The following is a 15,916-nucleotide window of genomic DNA, read 5'->3' as shown; positions in this document are numbered from 1 at the left end:
TTGCAGAATGCACATTCTTGTGTTGGGAACAGTTACACCAAATCATACATGTTACACTGAAACATACATTATGTATCTTGTAATGGCCATTAACACCCACATTCACTGGTACTGCATAATGTTCTTGAACAAATCACAGATTTCTCATATATAAAGTTTAATGAAAGACAAATAAAATCCAATTCCTGTTTTACAAATTAAGTATTGTAATAAGGATATTTTCTTAAATCAGACCTGCATTTCAGATAGAAATGCTCAGCTACAAAAACCAATAAATACAGAGCTACAAAGCAGAAAACCACATCGGTTTCAATAATGTAGCACTTCTTAACAGCTATAAAACTGTGGTGTCTCAACCTGGAGGTTCCTAACCTTTTGGAAACATATCTATACTTTATGTTCCTTTAATGAACTACAGTGGTAAAAATACAACTCGCACCTTCTCATGAAAGATTTCTGGTTTTAAATTTGTGGGTCCAACGTCTCTTTTAGAAGTAAAACCTGTTACGGCACTGCAATAATGCCAATATAAAATATACTTTCCTCTCCTCAAGGATGATGAAGTACATGCTGGTCTTACGGAGCCTCATGGGGGCTAGCAGACCTATAGGATGAATGGAGCAGTAATACCAGGTGTCAGTTTGTTCTACAGCAGCTTAAAGCCAGCCTGTGGGCACTGCTGGTTTCTGAACAGGAATCTCGCACCAGTAAGCAACAGTGCCAGCAGTGCCCCGACTACCGTGCCAGGGTGCAGCTCCATGTGCTTCATTGCTGCAGGTCCATCAGTCCAGCCCAGATGTAATGATTATGCCTCAAGAAAGTTTATCACAGTGGCTCTTTTCACATAGTCTGAAGCTGATAAACTCTTGAACCTTTTTTCAAAAGGTAACCCTGATCATTTAGGGATCCAATAAAGCTTTCAAAATCTGATACCTGTGAAAAGAAGAAAAAAAAAATTAGAACAACATTTTATCTGATGTAAAGCAACATAAACACTTTAAAAGAACTTAGTGAAATAGAGTGAGCTAAGAATAGGCTAGCTCCCTTAGCAAACTGCTGACCTACTAGGAGGTGGCATACAGTCAGTTGCATCCTTTTGTGCTTTACTTACACACTGTTTTTACTGTGGTGTTACATAGAACAAGTGTTCTCCACTTTATGACATACAGAAAGTATGCAGTTACATATGTATAAATGTAAGGTCTGAAACACAAGTATCTACCAAAGTCAAGCCTGATTTCTACAACTCTCACTGATTTCCAAGTATTTGTCACAGGTATGGGCAAAAAATATTTAATATAAAGGGAAAATTGGAATTAATAGAATTGGCTATAGGTTGTTGAATGAGTGATTGTGAGAAGAGAGCTGGCAGTAATGTGTTCGGTCAGACAGGATTCACATCAAATCCAGTCTTATATACAGTCAATGTTTGAACAAGTTTGGAAGCTGAAGCCATCTTGCCTCAGCAGGCCAAAGCAGGCTAACCAGGTAACAGAAAGCACAGCATTATTGCCCATAATAAGGTCCACAAAGAGAAATTCATTATCACTGCTTTTCACTCATTACACCTGAAATCCAGTTTTAAGTTTTAAATTGGCATTTAAAGCTTTTTATCATGAAGCAAAAAGTAGAATTAGCTATTGATATTTTTATTTGACTCAAGTTCACTACAAATACAGAATGCAAATCAATTCTAGGATAAAACACGTTTGTGGCCATCTGTCCTACACGATGTTCCTATCGAGTTACAACATTGGGACGCTTGAAGCGGGAACGAAAACCCAAAAGGCATATTTGGGCCAGAGAAGGCCAAGCAGAAATGTGACTGTACTGCTGAAATAGAACATGACACCTCAACAGTCTAAATTTGGAAATTAAAATAGGTGTGTCCCCTGGGGAGCCAGAGGAAGTAAAATATACTGAAACCAAAACTGCCTTTCACAAAACAAAGCAGAATCTTGTTAAGGACCAACCTCAGAAGTAGAGCCAACCCTTACCAGTGCCAGCAGTTGTTACAGTCAAACAGCTAGTAACATTAGTAAAGCTTACAATTCAGGAAGAGCGTCCAGCCTAAAAGCAGCAAGTGCTGCTTATTTCTGTTCATTGCAGAGAGGCACAACAGATGTGCCTTTTCCACTTTCCATTTTGCAACAAATAGTTTTGACTGGTCTTGCAGTCTGTTGTTGAAGAAACACTTGATTTCCAAAACTTACTCGTATTTGTAGCTCCTTTGCAATCTGTCGAAGCTGTTGCAAGTCAAAGAGATTGTTGTAAGTTCTCTCTGCAATACTGTTAAGGGCAGAAACAAATCTTTTTGCTTGTGACCGATTGCTCATCCCAGACCCATGCTGTGAACGTTCAAAGTCCAGCTTTCCAAACTCATCAGAGTAGGTTCCCAGCATGCTAAAAATATATTAAAAAAAGACCAACAGGAGGTAAAAGCAAGAGTACATAAATTTGCTTCCCAAAATATAACTGCTTAAGATAGCTTTCAGAAGCCACATAGTGACTTTCTTCCTAGGGGATGGTTTCTTATCTAGGGAACTTAGACTAAGCATCTGTCCAAATCACTTTTAAACTTAAATTGTTCAACTGCAACAACAGAGAGTAATTACACAAGAGGAAAAAAACCTTTGGCAGCACGTCATGCCTAAGTTACTGCACACATAACCGCTACCATGATACAACTCAAAGGCCTAAGCATTCAACTCAGGGCTGCTGTCAGTTTTTAAAGAAGAACTAACAAATCTGAATATTGGCATCATGGGCCTAAACTTGATAAAGTAATTTCTTCACTGCGTTTGCACATCTGTATTTAAAAAACAAAAGTTTTGAATGAATAGCACTGTGATGCTTTATTTATTTTTAAAGTGGTGTGCATTACCTGTATTTCATTATTTCTATTACATCCTCAGCATCTTCCTTGGTAGATTTCTCCCTTAATTCCAGCCTTGATCGTGCCTTAAAACAAAGTAAACACCCCACAAAGGTATGTGAAAAAAGGCTACAATCGCTCTACAACAAGCACAAATTTTAGGAGCAGAGGTGGAACCTGAGCCTACAGGATTTACAGGAAGATTACTCTATTTTTTCAATAGTGTTTCAATGTCATCTCCTGCATACCTGCATTATTAGGATGTAGCTTGAAGTTTATTTGCTTTTTAACAGTGTATTCTTGGGAAGCAGCAGATCACAAATAGTGTTATTAAGTCATAGCGTTAGGGAAAACAGCAGCAGTTTAAGTTCAAGATGAGCAGCATCTTGTTCCTACCTGCACCTACTTTTTCTCCTTTCAGGAGAATGTGATAGATTCTCTTTCCGTCCCCTTAAGGGTGTTTTACTTTATAACACACTTTAAGGAACAGTAGCTCTTAAGCATTTGTAAGTCTCTTGCATGCTCGCCTTTTTTTTTTTTTTTTTTTTTTTTTAAAAGCACAACGAAAAAGCATAACAGTGAATAGAGAACAGTAAATGTCAAAAATAATAGGATATCTGTAGTAGCTTAGGAATAATCTTTTTGCTTTTGATCCCTTAAGTATTACAGCTTGCATTTACCTCTGTAAGTCGAATCAATGACTCTAGCTGCCTCGTGGTGATCGGTGTGCTGTCTACTCCTTGGTTCTGTTTCCGGAGCTCAAGGTAGAATTCCTGGAGGACCTGAGCAGCTTCTGGAGATAAACTTGGGTGAACGTACTGCCGAGCATATCCAACATACTTCCTCAGCAGCTGATGTGGAATGGCATCGAAGTTTTCTCCTGGTGAGATCTAACCCAATTACAAAGATCTTAGATTTCTGTCTGTCAGAACCCTATACAATACAAATCTTAACATAAAATCTTCATCTTCTATGCTTTATCTGGTGAAATCTTCACTGTGTAAAGGCTTTAATGCTTCATATATGAAGCATATAGTTAAGAAGTCTTAATTAAAGTCTTAAACACACCTGGACATTTCAGAAAAAAGCAGCTGAAGCTTCTCATTTGCAATTATAATTGCCAAATATGATTTAACTATATCAATAATTTTCTCTCAAAAAGAGAAAATCCAATTTTTCAGTTGTTATAATCTCCACAGAAGATTAAACCATCACTGCTGATATCCCATTTCCACAAGTGCACACATTCAGCTCCAGTAGGGGATATTTCTCCCAAGACCTGGCATTTGACAATATCGGCCTCAAACTGATCACTTAAGTTTAATAAGAAATATGCTTCCTCTCCTATAATCCCCAAATCTATCATGCGTTGCAGATGCCCAAGCATTTGTTTACACACTGCTTTATTTGGATTCAATACTTCACAGCACATTGTGTTATATCAAATTATTATATCCAGTCTACTTCTGTAGCTCTTCATTGAAATCTAACACAGCAGATTTGCTTTAGAGAGTCTCATGCAAAGTGCCCTCACTACCACAACCGAAAAAAACCCAGCTCAGCTAATAAATTCTCTTCTGTGTGGAGATGAAGATGGCGCGAGACACATCTTTAGCAGCTCTAGTGGGGCGGGTAACATTAGCTGCAACAGACAATTGGTAGAAACTGGTGGCTGGACCCTTAAATGTTTCCACTTTAATTCAGAGCCAATTATCATGAGAAGAATGAGAGTTAGAGACCAAGGACATTCAGAAGGTCAGGGTTGCCAGGTTCCAGTGCAAGGAACACCACAGGAGGGGACACACCAACAGTCACGGGAAAAGTCCTACCTTCAGCCTTTCAAGCAGCGGTCGATCTGAAACAACTTCAAGAACAGAGCGATCCTGAGTGTTGCTACGAGTCACAACAGTGCTGCTGCAGGCTGCCTGCTTTCCAGCTCGGATTGCCATCACGTGCTCAGACAGCAAGTGGTCATGATCTTCATTTGGGGTGTCCAGCAAAATGAAAACTAGATCAAATCTCGACAGTAAAGCACTTCCCATTCTAGAGTAAAGACAAGAAGACCACACAGTGCTCAAAGAAAATTACAGCACTCTGCTCCACTTCAAAGACACTTAAAAAATCCTGTCCCATTCATTCAGAATAAATTAGAACAGCAATTTCTCTCAAAAGCCATGAAAAATTATTACAGTAGGCTTGCATTCAAGCTCCAGGAAACTAGAAAGCTACAAGGCTGCCAGAAGCATCTACTCCTGAATATGAACTACAGAAGCAGCATTTCAGAAAGTGCTCACTTTAAGTTCTCAGACACTGTTTTGGCTTTGTTATAATGTCCTCCAACTGGGTTTGCTGCAGCAATGATAGATGTCCGAGCTGGCAAACTGCAAACAATGCCAGCCTTGGCAAGGCTTATGCTCTGCTGTTCCATAGCTTCCAACAAAGCCTGATGCTGGTTTCCCATCTTATCAAATTCATCTATTCCACAAATTCCTGGAAGCAATTAATACAAGACAAAGACTTATTAGAAAACACATTAACTGATGGACAAGTGTATGCTACGATCCAGTGCTGCATCAAAAGTCCAATCTAAAGTCCTGGAGACTGCAGGAGACAGAGCAAGTCTCCATTTCAGCAAGGTTTGTTTTCATTTCATGGTGCAGCAGCTGAATCATTACAAGGTTGGTATGGCTTGCAGAAGCAGTGTCTTGATTACACACTAAGATAGCAAAACAAGCTTTTTAAAAATAGAGATGACAAATCTCATAAGCCAGCTATTTTTCAAAACCAGTAAGAATCCAGCAACTGCAATTAAGTCAGAGACTCCTCAACAAGGAAATCCTAGTTCTCTGAGACATTAAGTAAGGCTGGTATGTGAATTCCAGAACTCCAGTTTCATATACATCCTAAGCCATAGGAAAGTAGGAATCACCTCCAGAGAAATCACTGGAGACGCTCAGAACCTCCCAAGGTGTGAAAAGCTAGTATCATACTTTAAATTTACATTCTTAGTCCACAGTTATGCAAGCACTGTAGTTAATCTTAGACTCAGCAGCACAGACGCCCCCACATACAGTAATACAAAACCTGTAGCATTACATGTACCTTGATCTCCAAGCACTAAAGCACCAGCTTCCAAGGCAAAATCTCCAGAAGCACCATCTCTAGACAGTGTAACAGTCAGGCCAGAGCTGGTGGAAGTGTTACCACAAACATACACACCTCGAGGAGCAACATTACACACTGCCTAGAAGAGAAATAAATACTTTTTCCTTCCCCAAGGTAAAGAATTTCATAAGCCTTATTCTAGAGAAACAATTCCAAGTAAACCCAAATTTGTTTCTTTCTGCTTAATGTGGCCCAACAGTAAAGTTCAACTCCCTACAACCCCAAGAGACATACTTCTGCAAAACACAGGAATAATTTTGGTCACAATACTTGCAGTACAGCCCTGTCTACTATGTTATCAAAACTACTAGGACCTTGGGCACAGCACTTACTTTTCAAATTATGTTGAAATGCTTGGGGACATGTTATCTGTCATGGAACTGCAGATAAATAGTTTCCGTATCTTCAGACCCCAAGGTTTATTTAGACTAAAAATCTTGTCCTAGTGCCCCACACATGCTGCTTCAGAGGAAGCATGCAGAGTTCTCCCCACAACTAGGGGACAAAGGACAATCCTATTCTTCTCCATGCCTCTAGTATCCAGAAAGCAGCCTACAATTTGAAATATGAACTCAAAAAGCAAAGCATGGTGAGCTTGAACACAGACATGTTGCAATTAAATTTGGCTAGAATACAGTTATAACTGGATTTTCCCTGCAACTCTCTATAGTTACTGGTGCCTCTGGTTTATTTACAGATAACACCCAAAGCACATTTGTGCAGTACCAGACAGGCACTGACTACTGAATAAAAAACCCAAAGAAACAAAAAAACCTGGCTCCTGCACAACTTTGGTTTTCTCCTTGGGATTTTTTTTTTCTATGATAGTGATGACTGAGAGGAGCCTTCTCTCAGGGTCTTATCTGAGGAACAGTTTACTATATTTTTTTGACTGGCATTCTGTTTAGTAACAATGTGAAAAAAAAAACCCAAACATCTACTGTATGCTAGAGAGTTCCCATTCAATTAAAAAGTAATTTAAACATTTGTTTGTCAAGATGCCTGCATACAAATCTATCACTTCAAGTTATTGCAAGTCACAGCCTAACATAACATGTCGACATTAGGAAGACTCAGACTTTTTAAATGAGGTATTCAACGCTGCAGGTCTAAGTGAAGTCTGTCCCTCTTTCACTTCACAGTAACCATGGGAAGACATGGAACTTTAAAACCACTTAGTTTAATATGAAAACATTCTATTACTAACTCATTTTGTCACAGTCATGCAGAAAACCCCACCAAGATTAAAACCCACATGCAGAAGCAGGTCCCCTTCCCAAAAAGCCGAGATCTGTGCTAGCAATATAAGAACAGGGTAAGAGAACAGAAGTAAGTCTCACAGAAGTTGAGTGACATGGTATTTAAAGTTGCATTAGTTCCAAGAGCATATTTATTTTATTTGACAATGGATCAGCTAAATGAAGATGGAAAGGAGTGAAGCTCCTCATTGGGAAAAAGGGTTGGTGAAAAAAAACTACAGAAGGGCAGGACAGCAAGCTTACACTTGAAAGCCCACTGACTGGACCAAGTATACCTGCTTGGTAAGTGTTTTAACAGGCCTCACCCATTCTGCAAGGCTCCCTGGAAGCACAGGACAGCAGAGGACCCCTTTGGGCACTATCATATTTTTGAGGCATCCTAGATGAAAAGATAGTTCCAGCCAGGCTTTGGTCTTAGCACAGCTATCCTACCATGCTCTCAAGAAGTCAAGGTAACAAGGAATTCAAGGAAAACACAGTCAGACAATAGAAATAATCAAACCATACTTGCAACATTTGACTTTTTCCTAATCCTGGATCTCCAACAACCAGAACATGTGGATCTCCTCGCACCGGGATTCTGTTCTTGTCATCTACAAACTTCTGACATCCTCCAAATAACGCCAGGGCCAAACCTGCCTTTACAATCTGCAGTGGTACATAACAACACTAAGTATTTGATCATGGTGACCCATACTGACAGCTCCCTAGAACTGGCTGTAATAACCCCTTCCTTCTGGATGGCTGAACTTCAGGGTATAAGGATGCCACCTCCTTGTCACTGAATGTGACTATGAGTCAGTCACCTGTAAACACAGTCCCTGCCCCTTCCTCCCACTCCAGATAAGCTTTATAAATCCTTTAGGAGTTTACTGTGGCATAAACATTTCAAACTGAAGTTGCAAGCAGAGCTGTTAAATTACTTACCTCATGGCCATAGATTGCAGGACAAAGAGAGCTGAAAAACAAAGAACATGGTAACATAAGGGGAATATAAATCTTGTATTACTATTACATAATCACTTGTTCTGTCTCTCTTCTCACAGAATACCTCTACAAACATATAAAACTTTTGGTTAGATGTTGCTGAATTTCTAGCAGTATCACTTTAATTCAGCAGCAGCAAATTTCTTAAAGTTTTCAGATAACCAGATATGGTTGAAATAAGAAAAGCCTTTCATCTGAGTTCACAAAAAACCAGAGGAGAACCAGTTTCCCAGTGGTTTCTGCACCCATTCTTATCTTAATCAGGTAACTACCTGTAACACTCTTTTTAAAGGTGCTAGTTTCATATTCTTTGACTCCACTTGGGGGGCCTGAGGGACCCTCCAGCTAGGAGAGTACTTCTGGGTCTGAACTGAGGGTCTTTCACACCCTCTGCTCAGTTCTTGCACCTCTTTCCTCTGCTGTAGAGAAGCAGAGCAGAGAACAAAATAGTACTGATGAGTTGAATTTACTCAGTGAGGAGCAAAATTAATGAATTGCTCTTTTTACCCAGAGCTTTCTGTCTCAGGGGTGAACTACACCATTAACTTCCCTGTATCCTTAAATCCCTCCCAAAATCCTAACATCCCCACAGCAATACTTAATTTCCTCCCGAGCCCCTTTCCCACTAAAGTTTGTTAAATCTGTGTGGTAGCTATCGCACAAGCCTCAAACATTTCATAGCTTTCAGATTAGCTGTCACATTTGTCTGAAGGTGGTCATGCTGATTCAAAAGTCTAATCCTAGACCTAGTCAAGGTCTGACACAACTTACTTCACAATGAGCCTGAACAGCTTTTCCTCAGCTTGAATTTCTTGAACAGCATAGAGGTCTTTAAGTGAAAACTCCATGAATGATCTTTGAAAAGTTTCATCATCAAAATTCTTTGGTTTTTGTCCTTTACTGTTGCTGACAGAATTTGCCTCAATGTACAACAAGAACATACACTTGTCATTCTTATTTTTAGAAGCTCCTGTTAGAAAAATTGAGAAAGGATGAAAGAGTATTTTTTCTATTGTTAAGTACTGATGTTATTTATAAATGGCATAGGATAATTCAGAAACATCAAGTACAGCCATGTGTAAAATGTTCATATTTAAGTAACTGAACATCTGCATTTTCAAAAATTGATGGAAAGTAAGTTTCCAGTTACATTTGTTCTTTAAGTTCCCTCCATTTAAATACACAATAACACTTTCCTGGATTAGAAGGGTATATGTATATAGGGAGAATTTTCTCCCAGAATAACAGAGTTTTCCAGGAATTTCAAATTATTACACTATTCTAATCACATAAAAGTTGAATATAAAATGTTTCCACTCAATATTTAGAGGAAAAACAACCCATAGTGCAGAAGAATGAAACATGTAGCTTAATAATTAATCATTTTCTATATTCCCCAGTGATTACTGAGCAGAGAACGCAGTCTCACCGTAAATCAGTACTACAGTTCTCTGCAATACATTCTATTACAGCTGTGCGCAACGTATTTCACTTTGGGGGAAAAAAGAAAAAAAAAAAGTTGTAAAATTTCTCCAGGGAAGACTAAACTAAGAAAGATAATACTCTTTCACTACAGCATCACAGTTTTCCTATCAGTTGAAGGAGACATTAAAGGGAGAATGTTAAAAAACTAACAAGTCTCAGCAAGACTTCAGGAAATAAGGATGTCCCCCCTACCTGAGCTGTTCAGCAAAGGTTTTCCTATCAGCTGACATCCTAAAACATCAGATGTCAGACTGGCACTGCATATTCAGGACCACAGTTGCGTATAGACCAGTGGTTTGTGAAATGCCCTCTCTAACAGTGGAGATTAGAGACAGCGCTCCTCTTGGATGGCACCGCTTCTGGCTTTTCCAAAATAACTCCTCATTATAAAACTTGGGGAACTTCTGAAGAAATATACACTGAATGTGTTTACAACTTTGCGACCTCAAATTAAGGGGTGCGGCTGTTGTTGTTCTTGTGTAATCACTAGATGAATCCCCACCCTAGGAAAAAAGATGGTGTTCTCAGATTTGTATTTTACCTTCCTCAGTGCTCGACACCTTTACTATCCCTGTAATTGTGACCATATCTCCTGGGACACAGCTGTCCACAAGATCCTGAACCAGTTCACATTCAATTGTACGAGGGATTCGGCCTGTTTCACGCTGATCATCTGACATCAGCTCCTGCACCCTGCAAAACACAAGGTGAGCATATACTCCATGCACAACATGTCCAATTCAGTTATGGCATACAAGATCTGCAGCTGTGTGCTTCCAACCAATCCTTTCCAAACTGAAAAGGGAAACAGCAGAAATGCCCTGATGAACTCTAGAAACAGCAGTGCTGGATTTGGAGAAACAGACTTTTTTAGTTCCAACTTTAATAAATGGGTATACATTATGCATAAAAGCCAGAAAGACAGTAACTATGACCTCCAGAAATAAAAGTTGAAATTCAGATTTTCTAGCACTGATGAGCATGCTCATGTAGAAATAAGTACAGTACATGAAATAAGATGGACCTCATATACAAAAAGAGGTTGGATATTATAGCTCTGATGAATGCTTAATTGGCATTTTAACCCTGCCAAAGCCCAAGAAGTTCTTCAGACTGTAACAAGAACAGTAGCTCACTCTTTGTTAGTTGCTAGCCTCTTACAACCATACAAGTTCTTTAAAAGGTTCCAGTTTTGGCTCTGCACTTAAAGCTCTGATAGTTTTCTTGGAAGCTGAGTCAAGCTTTTCTTAAGAAGCTGTGATAAACAGCACCCTCCAGAGCTGCTGACAAGAATGTCAGCATGATTTTTTAAATGAGTTTTTCAATGACTTATTACAGAACATTAATAAAAAAACATATTTAGATGTTATTTGGCACAATAAGTCTTTTGATACAGAGCCCAGAACTTACAGAATCTGAATATAAGAAGCAGGACAAAGTCAGCAGAGTCCTGTTTTTTCCAAGCTGACACCCTGACTGCAGTAAGCTCACAGGATGGACAAGAAACAACACATCAAACTCTTCTGAATATATATTATGGGGCAATAATAGGATGGGCATAGCACTAATAGCGCATAGTAAGATGGAAGCAACGAAAACAAGATCCACCATTCACCTTCCTACACTTTAGCATTGTTAATTTCTGTAGAAGCAGTCACTTGTTCCCCCACAGCAAAGATTTCAGGCAACCTATTTACTGATTAGACATAGAAAGTAGATGAATGGGCAGGGGCAGCACTATTTCCAGAAGGACTGGGGGATACAGTATCACTTCAAACTAAGATTTTTAACCCTCAAATTTACTTTCAGTTCATTCAAGTCAACTGTCACAGCTAACCAGTGTAATTTAATAGGGCTTTTCCAGTTGATTTACAGCTCATTAAAGGGAATCATTAAAAAGCAGAGGCAATTATAAATGATCAAGAAAACCTGCAGAGCACAAACTGAACATTTCTCAAAGAACTCTGTCATGGTAAGAATTTCCAAGAAGCTATTATATTGGGTAGGTTTAATATACAAAGTGTACTGATGCTCAAATAGAACGACTGCTTCGCAATACAAATTTTGAGGAGTGCTTGACACAGAAGAGTAAGATTATTAAAATTACAGAACGTAACATGGAATGAACCGTCCCGTCACTTTTTGACTTCCCTGCTGCGTTACATTTCCGTGCGGAAGGGAAGATGTGCTTACTTGACAGACTGCCAGTCCACTGTAGTGGTTAAAGGAGAGCTTCTGTCAGCTGTGAAGGATCGGCCACGGCACTCGGGAATAAGGCACTGTAACAACAGTAATTCTAACTCATTCTCCAACTCTTAAATTCATAATTTGAAATTACCTTATTTGATTAAAAAAAAAAAAAAGCAAGCAAAACAATGCAATTCATTAACACCATTTCAGGAAAAAAGCTAGTTAAATTAGAGCTGCAAATTAGGGCATACATAATGAAGAGCTATCAAACACAGACACCAAACCCCAACTCACAGTTGTTAGAGCAAATACAGCTGAATTGTATAATCCCCTCGGTGAACTGGTTTGAGTTTCTGGGTGTTGGGGAGGTGGAGGGTGTGTGGTGTGTTTGTTTGGTGTTTTGCTTGGTTTTTTTCTTTGGGTTGGTTGTTTTGGGGTTTTTTTAAAAATACTTGCAGATGTTCCAGAGGACATACTTTTCACTTGAGCACATCAGGTAACATAAAAATAACTGGGCATTGGCCTATGTCTAATGACTTTTTAAATCCAGATAAAAACCAGTGAAATTAAAACAGAACATTCTAAACAAAACGAAGCATAGAAAACCACTGCAATGAGGTGGAAGAGGCTTTTTAAACATAACTGGTGAAATGGAAATGAAATGAGTTTGGGGTTTTTTTCTAGATTTGAGGGAGTTTCTACATATTGCTTTTGTTTCAGCAGGATACATTTTTTTCAAGTAACAAAGGTATGTGCTAATACAGTTACATGGTAACTTTAATTGTTTCCCATGTGTCACTTGTTTAACCTACCTTTAAAGATTAGATTTTTATTATTTTTTTTTTTAATACCAGTAGTGCTGCTTTTTGATAAAATCACTACAGAGAAGGGAAAAGTACGAAGTTAAATGATTTTAACTTGCCTTAGTTGGAAGAGTATACTTTCCATCAGGTAGAGGAACACTCTGAACATCTCCACATGTGCCACATACAAAAGCTAGCTTAGTGCACAGAGGCTTAATGTTACTGACACGCACAACAGTACCACGCAAGGCAATATATTTTCCATAGCAGTTTGCCCGCACGTTTTTCAGCTGAGTTAGCGGATCATAGTTGTACACCCTACACAAAAGTTAAGCATTAACATTTTGAAATCTTACCATACTTAAATGCTGTACAAACAAAAAACCCACCAAAAAAATAAAACCCACGCTCAACAACAACAAAAAGGTTTATACACTAATTATTAACAGTAATCCAGAACAATGGTTAGAAATATATGTCTGTGGATCCATGGCATATTCTTTGATTCCTGTTCTAGAAAGCAGTATAACGCTTAATATTCCTCAAGTGTGTATACATCAACAGCTGTACAGTTTGTTTATATAGTGACACCTCCCTCCTGTAAACAACTGCAACTAGCAATACAACAGAAATTACTTTATAGTCATTAACTGTCTCTTTGAATTATTTCAGATTAAGACCAGAGTTTAGACTTGCAACACAAAAGGATCAAAGATTTGGACATTAGGAAAAAATGTTTCAGAGAAAGAGTGGTCAGACAGTGGAATAGGCTGCCCAGGGAGGGGGTGGAGTCACCATCCCTGGATGTGTTTAAGGGTCATTTAGATGAGATGTTGGGGGATATGGTGTAGGGGAGAACTTTGAAGAGTAGGGCTGATGGTTGGACTCGATGATCCAAAGGGTCTTTTCCAACCTGAATGATTCTATGATTCTTCTATGATTCTATGATTTATTATACCTATGCTCCAGAAGGAAGGGTAAGTTTTTGTGTTTCAAGGACAAAAACCTGTCATCAGGTGCAACACACTGCACCTTGTTAAGAACAACAAACAATACCTAGCCAAATAATTCAAAATAACAAACTTTAAACAGAATTGTTTCTCACCTCATTGCACTGTCTAGTCCAACCCCCTGCCCCTGCTCAAGCAGGGTCAGCTAGAGCATGTACACGTGCCCAGGTACACGTCTAGCTGAGTTTTGAGTATGTTCAGGGACAGAGAGTACACAACCTCTCTCACAGTAAAACAGCGTTTTATTGTGTTCACATGGAATTTTAAGTTTTTAAATTTGTACCCACTCTCCCTTGTCCTGTAACTGGGCACCAACAAGAAGTGTCTGGATCCTGAAATCCAGGGTTTTCCCTGCTCCTTCTGCCTAGGACGCTGAACACCACCACCTCACAGTTCAACCCTGCCTACGCAGCAGAACAATGTTAGGGGCATGATATTTTACTGACCTACTGAATACCTTCCTCTACAGGATAATGCTCTGTAACTTAGAATTTGAGAGCTTGTAAATAACATTTTTGGCCACAGGTTTTTTCTAAACACGTTCTACTGTGTAATTAAAAGGGTGCAGTTTTATAACAATGCAAAACTTAAAAATACATTATAGTGCTACAACCCCCAAACTAAATTCACCTGCTGTGCCAAAACATGCTGCTTTCCCATACCAAGCTATCACCAGCAGAGAATTAAAAGGAAGTAACTTAAACAGGGCTTATATTCCCAGACCCTCTCAGAATTCTGAAGTCTGAGATACCCTTACTTCTGATAAAGAAAAAAAAAAAAATTGTGCTAAGGGCTTGTTTCATTAAAACTCAAAGGAAATCACATTTTGAAAATTATAAGCCATTATGATTCTTGTAAGTACATGCTTATTCAGAATTAGTGTAACCTCATCTTCAATTTCAAATTAAATATTCTTGAGACTAACAGTAATAATTCAATAGATTTAAGCTAATACAAAATAACACATTCTCATACACCACTGTCAAAACATCCATACAAGGAATAATTAATATTACCAGCTGTAGTTTATGCCTACACCCTCCAAATCAGCCTCCTTGCAAAGACAAGCCTTTTGCTAACAAAAAGCTAGATGATAATAATCGCTTACTAACTTCTCCAGTAAACACCAGAAATGTAAATAGTTCTGGTTTTAATACATGTTTTGTAGAATAGCTGTTCTACTTACAAGTTACTTCTCTACTTAGACACTTGTCTAGGTACAAGCTGGCTGCTCAGCTTACAAGTAGGTTTCATTTCACTTCTTTCTTCACAAGAACAATTTAGCCTTTGTCGTGGTGAAGAAAAAAACAGACAGATCTTCCTGGAAAAAAACCCCAAATACTCAACACCCATTACCTAGCATGAATGAGAGGCACATTTATTATAGGTTCTCCATCAAGCGGTAATCCCTCCTGCACCTGCAGCTCTGCAGCATGCCTTTCCAGGTCCTTTGTTAGCACCTAGACAGAACAGAAAGGCAGACACAAATGCAGCGTGCCACACAACATGGATCCATTTGGAAGTCTGATGACCATCCCTTACAATCAGATCCCCCTACCGAAGTCTAAAGAGCTCTCTGCTGTCCAGTGACCCTCCACTTAACAGTGTTCTTCTGCCCTTGAGCAGTTTTAGGCTTCATTTAAAATGGAATTTAAAATCAACATATTTGCTATGTTTGGTTTTTTAAATTTAAAAAACAAAGCATACAATAATCTTTAATGCTGTGGTCAACATGCATTTTGTTTGACTAAAGTCCAAACATCTGAGAACTTCTCTGCCAGCAAGCAGTGAAATGCTACTTCAAGAGACATTGTACAGAGCCAGGAATTCTTGAATCTGCTCACCATTCACCCACCAGCTGTGGTTCTGCTGCATGAGGTGGGACACACAGCACAGGTAACTCACAGTATATTACAAAACCCCCAGGAACTAGAACTCCCAATAGGGAGTAACATACATGTTAGAATTACACTTAGTTTTAGTCAACTGCTTTCACAATGAAGAGGCAAAATGCACCAAGACCAAAGCGTTTTCAAAATGCGATTTTGTGGGCCATACGGAAATGGTGAAGATAGGAGTTTGAATTTTAAATAAACAGTAATTTCCTGTCAAACAGAAAAACATAGATTTGGGTTTTATAGC

General features: G+C 38.8%; 1 protein-coding gene across 3 annotated transcripts in view; it reads right to left on the bottom strand.

Moving 5' to 3' along the window:
- The window catches only part of MCM8 (minichromosome maintenance 8 homologous recombination repair factor), a 17,678-nt gene continuing 1,762 nt past the window's right edge, over positions 1-15,916 (bottom strand). For 2 of the 3 annotated variants that reach the window (XM_074864269.1, XM_074864271.1), the window contains exons 6-19: positions 15,131-15,234; positions 12,884-13,082; positions 11,965-12,050; positions 10,313-10,464; positions 9,058-9,256; positions 8,227-8,257; positions 7,807-7,947; positions 5,978-6,119; positions 5,170-5,365; positions 4,705-4,918; positions 3,556-3,765; positions 2,885-2,961; positions 2,214-2,403; positions 1-933 (exon numbers count right to left, since the gene is read on the bottom strand). In XM_074864269.1, the coding sequence (XP_074720370.1) occupies positions 841-933; positions 2,214-2,403; positions 2,885-2,961; positions 3,556-3,765; positions 4,705-4,918; positions 5,170-5,365; positions 5,978-6,119; positions 7,807-7,947; positions 8,227-8,257; positions 9,058-9,256; positions 10,313-10,464; positions 11,965-12,050; positions 12,884-13,082; positions 15,131-15,234 (2,034 nt within the window). In that variant the 3' untranslated portion in view covers positions 1-840. The remainder of the gene's footprint in view (positions 934-2,213; positions 2,404-2,884; positions 2,962-3,555; positions 3,766-4,704; positions 4,919-5,169; positions 5,366-5,977; positions 6,120-7,806; positions 7,948-8,226; positions 8,258-9,057; positions 9,257-10,312; positions 10,465-11,964; positions 12,051-12,883; positions 13,083-15,130; positions 15,235-15,916) is intronic. The other variant, XM_074864272.1, reaches the window with a different exon arrangement.

This window comes from Strix uralensis, chromosome 3 (assembly GCF_047716275.1).
Source record: "Strix uralensis isolate ZFMK-TIS-50842 chromosome 3, bStrUra1, whole genome shotgun sequence".
In the NCBI taxonomy this organism is placed as follows: domain Eukaryota; kingdom Metazoa; phylum Chordata; class Aves; order Strigiformes; family Strigidae; genus Strix; species Strix uralensis.
The sequence above is the reverse complement of the archived record's forward strand: the minus strand, read 5'-3'. Positions and strand labels throughout refer to the sequence as shown.